Source organism: Crocodylus porosus, unplaced genomic scaffold (genome assembly GCF_001723895.1).
Source record: "Crocodylus porosus isolate Cpor-Errol unplaced genomic scaffold, CroPor_comp1, whole genome shotgun sequence".
Classification (NCBI taxonomy): domain Eukaryota; kingdom Metazoa; phylum Chordata; order Crocodylia; family Crocodylidae; genus Crocodylus; species Crocodylus porosus.
The window spans coordinates 1,121,058-1,126,432 of NW_017728940.1; the positions used below are offsets into that span (position 1 = coordinate 1,121,058).

Sequence of the window (5,375 nt, forward strand, 5' to 3'; positions counted from 1 at the left end):
TGGACCTGCTCGAGATGCATCTGTGGATGCACGACAAGGTGCGGTTGGCCTTCCTGACCGCGTCCCCACACAGCCGGCCCATGTTCATCTTGGAGTCAATGACGACTCCAAGATCCTTTTCCGCCTCCGTGCTGACAAGCAATGTCTGTGCTGACATTAACAAGCAATAAAAGCAACACTGGTCCATTTAGCTGCTGAAGGTGCTTCCAGGAACAGCATCATGTTTCCAAGTCATTTTGTGCTCTTCCCTTTAAGTCAACTTATCAGTAACGGGCTACAATGTAAATATTTATGTAAATAACATCTGGTTGAGCTTGTTTGAGCCCAATTACCTCCTGTCCAAGGCAGAGGACCGGACTCAATGATCTTACAGATCCTTTCCCATCCTTTTACTCTATTTCATGCAAAACTTAAAGCATCCCTACAAGTCTTGGGGCTAGAAGTAAATGCATGTAGCCCATGCCCCATTTGCCCAAACCCATGTAAACAAAATGCTTTAGCACCCTCACGAGAATAAAGGGAAACCGACATTGGGGCCTTACACAGAACATGGGCAAGAAGAGCACAAGTCCTTTTCCATTTACACTCAGAAAAAGAGACGTCTAGGTGTTTAAGTGCCATCGTGGTCGGTTGTATAACAGCACACAGCTGGACTCTACGGGCTGCCCGCAACGCACAGCGGGACGTTACCCTTTCACCGTGTGTCCCGTACCCCCCTTCAGACAGCTCTGGGTAGTTTTTCAAGCATCCCACAATGTACCTGCACCGCGTCCAACCCCCACCCCTGCCAGGCCGGCCTATAGGCATCAGGACGGGGCAGCGGTACTCACGTCCTGCATCGCGCGTGTGCGGTGATCCGAGTTAATCTGGTCCCGTAACTGCAGCCAGGGATAGAAAGAGAAAGACAGAGGGAGAGATGCTGACGCAGCTTCACCCCTGGCTAGGAGACGCAGCTAGGCACACGCATGCACTCGCAAACACCCTGCGCACCGCCAGCAGAGAGACATGGCAGAGATGTGTGTACACCCCCCCCACCAGACACCCCCCTTGACACACATGCACCCACGCACACCATACACACACCCCTCTCGACACGCACACATGCATGCACACCATATACACCCCCATCCACAGACACCCCCCCTTGACACACACGCGCGCACACCCTATACACAAATACCGGATCCACAGACACGCACGCACACCACCCGTTGACCTCCCCCCTTGACACACACGCAAATGACGCCCCGACCCCGCGCACCGTGGACTTCTTGGTGAGCATCTCCTTGACCATGACGTCCATGAGCCGCTCCTTCTCCTCATGGTAGCGCCTCTGCTGCTCCAGAATCGTCTCCATCTTGGCCCTCCCGCCGCCCGCCCGGAAACCGCCCGGGCCACTTCCGCTTTCCCCTCCCGCCGCCCGGAAGCCGAACTACGCCACTTCCGCCTCCTTTCCAGATGCCCCGAGTTTATCGCCCTCCTCCCACTTCCGGTGCGCCGGCCGGAAGTCGTGTGTGTGTGGGGTGTCCTATTGCGTCCGGACGGAAACTGCTGCTGGCACGGAGGTTCCGCCGCGAAGAGAGCCGCACCTCCTCTTCCCCGGGGGCTCGTCTCTAAACCCGCCAGGTGTGCACACATGTGAACGTGTGGGTGGGACACACGTGTGCCCACACATAATCCTGTTTGGGCACATGTGAATGTGTGTGCATGAATGTGTGTGGGTGTGCACAAGTCAGCACATGTGCATGGGTGTGCGTAGGTTCAGTGCCCAGGTCCAGCGAGGCAAGACGTCTGCCGCCTCCACCATTGTCCACGACTCGGCCCGGCCCTCTTACAAAACCGGGGGAATTCTTGGAATTTTTTAAAATTTGGGGAATTTGCTGAAAAAGAGCGTGGCTTCAGCCCAGAACGTCTGAGAAACGTGTTTGAACCTTGACATGCCCGGTCCACGAGCTTGGACTTGCAGAGAAACCTGGGATAAGTGTAAAATGTAAAAGAGGAGCAAACGATAACGAGAGCGTACGATGCAGAGTTGGGGGGCGGGAACGACCTAGGAACGGAGAACCACAAATCACAGCCAGAAACACGAAGCGACGCGCAGAGACCGAAAGGATGCGGAGCCATGGTGTCTGCAGATGCTGACTGGGGCGATGGCAGCGCTGCGCGTGGCGATCAACACCTCTCCTTATGTGTATTTTAGGAGCTTGGATGCATCTTTAAATGTTAAATCTCTGATTTGATCAGTTGGATTCATTAACAAATAATGTGTTTTTTTTTTTAAAAGCAGTGGTGCCAGCCCCCGTGTTTGAAGCTGAATCTCGAGTGGTTTGCTGTGCTGCCACCGGCTGGAGTCAGGCGAAGGCACATGAGTCCCTGCGCTTGCCGATGGGTAACGTGGCTGCCCCGAGCGTGTGGCGACTCACCATTTTACACTGGGCGCGCGATGCTCAGGCCTGGATGCAAATGCTTGGGTGAGCGGCACTGGAGAAGGGATGAGCGCAGAGCTGCTGGCCCAGGTTCTGCCCCAGGGATTTTCCATGCTACAATGACAGACGGAAGAGAGCAGGGAGCTGCAGCAAACAGACCCTGGGAGCTCAAAGGATCAGTGCAGTGACACTGCTCAGCAGGCAAAACAGCCGTCCCAGCGCACTGGTCGCTAGCCAGCGCCAGCTCTTCTGTAAGCAGCATGGCTGGAACAGCTTTAAGGAGGGATCTGAGGGAGCAGCATGGTTTAGGGCAGCGCTGCCCCTGCGTAGCCGGCGGGATGTGCTAAAGCGCAAAGGTGGTTACTGGAAAACCCTAACAAAGAGGTGATGGAAACTGTGGCAGTGGCAGGGCAGTCAGAAGTTGCAGTGTCGAAGGTATCCACGCAGTGGGGAGAGCTCAGTGGCCTCGTGTGTAGACAAGCAGCTTGTGATGCATGCAGTGAGACTGGGAAGCCCAGCAGCAGCTGCAGTGAGATAGGAGTAAGACCCACCTAGGAGCATGCCCTTTGTGGCAGCATTTCCAGCTGATACTTGAAGGGCCCTTTGTGCCTGAAGCTTGTCTCATGCCTCTCCCCACAATACAATTGGCCCAATAAAAGGTATTATTTGGAAAAAAAAATGCTTCTCATATATTTTCTTGTCTATCATGGCTGCAACAACTTTAATAACACCTCTGTTTGAAATGCGGGGACATCTCATTTATGATCAGAGCAGGCTGCAACAGCTGGCAGCTCTTCCCTGAAAGGGAGCTCCATAGGTCCCTTTGGTGGATAGGGAAATGAGAACAAGCATTTATTTTGCCTCCGGCAGATGGCAAGCTTGAGCTGTCCTGGGGAAGATCTTGCAATCAATCCCTTGCCTGCTGTCAAGGTGAGATGGCTTTGGTTTTTCTTTCCCTCTCCTCGTGGGGCTCAGCTCTGGCTCCCTCCAGCTCGAGCAGCAAGAGGATGTGCCCCAGGCCAGGGAGCTCAGCCAGCTGTTATCCTCTGGCCTTCCCCGGGTGTCCTGCTCCCTGACTCCCAGTGAAATGGGAGCAAGTTAGAGACCAGCTGCAGGAGAGACAGACTGCTCAGCACTGTGCAAAACTGGAGGAAAGGGGCAAGCCCAGAAACAGATAATCCAGCAGGCCCTGTTCCACTGCAATGTGGGAATGCAGGTGCAAGCTGACATAGGCTGGCCCACAGAAAGGGGCTTTGCCAGCAGTGCCAGCCACCTCAAACATGCACCGTGCCCCGAGATGGGGGATGCAGGATCCCCAGCTCTGCCTTCTGACTGAATCTGCTCCAGTCCTTACAGCCACCTACCTGCATGTGCTGCATCAGGGGACGAGCCCCACTCAGCTCGGGGGCGTCTGAGCTGGGGTGGGAGGGAGGTTAACAGGGGGCTGCAATTCTCCAGCACCATGTGGGCCCCTCTGGCACTGTCCTGCCCCCCTGGGGTCTCGCCTGCCCTATGCACAGCCAGGAGCTGGGGACTGAACTCTCTCCTGGGCATGTGGAGGGGTTTCAGCTGAGCGAAGCCCTCCCGCTGGCTGACAGCCAAGCCGCCTCCAGCCCCATGCAGATGGTTCTCTCCCCAATACTGTCCATATATGGTGGCACAAGCGGCAGGGAGATGCTGCCAGTTGGATGCAGGAGCAGGAGTGACCTGCATGGAGGCACAGCGACCTTTCTCAAGGAACAAAGGCGGAGCGGGAAGGGCAGAGTCACAGGGGGGGAGGCTGGTAACTCAGCCGCGGACTCGGAGTGGAGCTGGACAGCAGCCACGGGACGTGCCTGCTGGAGGGGAAGGGGCCAGGATGGTGCTTGGGAAGGGCAGAGACGGGGTCAGGGAGGAGCAGGGCATTACAGAGACTCCTCACATGGGTGCCATGCAGCCAAAACACGTGTATGCATGCACACACACACGCACATACCTCTCTCCCAGCACTCACTTGCACGCACCATGAGTGCAGGACTCCCTCACCCCCTGCAGAGGATCCCCCCAGTGCGTCCACGTCTACTCTGCACAGACACGGGCGTCCTCCCCCTGTAGTGGAGGCAGAGCTGCCATCAGGGCACGTGCAGCTGGGGGTGCAGGGACAGGCATAAGGCCCCCTGCCGGGATGCGACAACTCCCAGCCTCTGGTCACAGCTGCAGCTGTGCACCCCAGGGCCACAATCATTTGTGCCACTATATGCGACAGCCCTGGCTCCCTTCATCCCCAGCAGCCGCTAACGGCTCAGATCCAGGACCCCTGCGCTGGCTGTGGGGTTTCTGCTTGGCCAGCATTGCAGGGATGGGGGTGGGCAGGGGTGGAGGTATCCAGTCAACACCCCCCTCCCCTTACGCAGTCCCTGCCCCAAGGGATCCGGCCTTTTCCTGCCATGACGGGACATTGCTGGCAGCTAAATTAAGGCTTATGAAAGCAGCAGCAGCAAGTGGACTGGGCACGGCATGACCGCAGCCCGCCCGGGGCTACCCTGCTCCACTGGGAGGACGCTACCCTCTACGGGGCTATCGCGTGCCATCGCTGTCCCACAAGCCGCCTCGGTTCTTCCCTATGAACACCCGGCTAAAAATAAAGCCGGAGATAAGACCCCGGACTCGCCGTTCCCCCAGCCCGAGACTCCAGCCCAGGAGAGGGGAAAACCTGAACCTCAAGTCACCTCCCACCCCCGCCATGGCTCTGGCTGGTGGAGGGGCTCTCTCTTCTGGCTTCACCACCATAAGGAAAACCAGTGGAGAAGGACCAAGCTCCCCGTTGCCAGTCTGCCCCGTCCTGCAGCTGGAGGTGGGGATGTCTGGAGCTGGCGCACGGCCCGCGGCTGCGGTTCCCACCCGCCCCCCAGCCATTGCGAAACCCGGCAGCGCTGGTTCCCGGCCAGCAATGCTCGTACGGACGTGCAA

The 5,375-nt window shown here is 57.2% G+C and overlaps 1 protein-coding gene across 1 annotated transcript in view; it reads right to left on the reverse strand.

Moving 5' to 3' along the window:
• Positions 1–1,387, reverse strand: part of SF3A3 (splicing factor 3a subunit 3) — an 11,859-nt gene extending 10,472 nt beyond the window's left edge. Inside the window, exons 1-2 of the mRNA XM_019547920.1 lie at positions 1,262–1,387; positions 831–878 (exon numbers count right to left, since the gene is read on the reverse strand). Of these exons, the coding sequence (XP_019403465.1) occupies positions 831–878; positions 1,262–1,357 (144 nt within the window). The 5' untranslated portion in view covers positions 1,358–1,387. The remainder of the gene's footprint in view (positions 1–830; positions 879–1,261) is intronic.
• Positions 1,388–5,375: the final 3,988 nt, after the last annotated feature.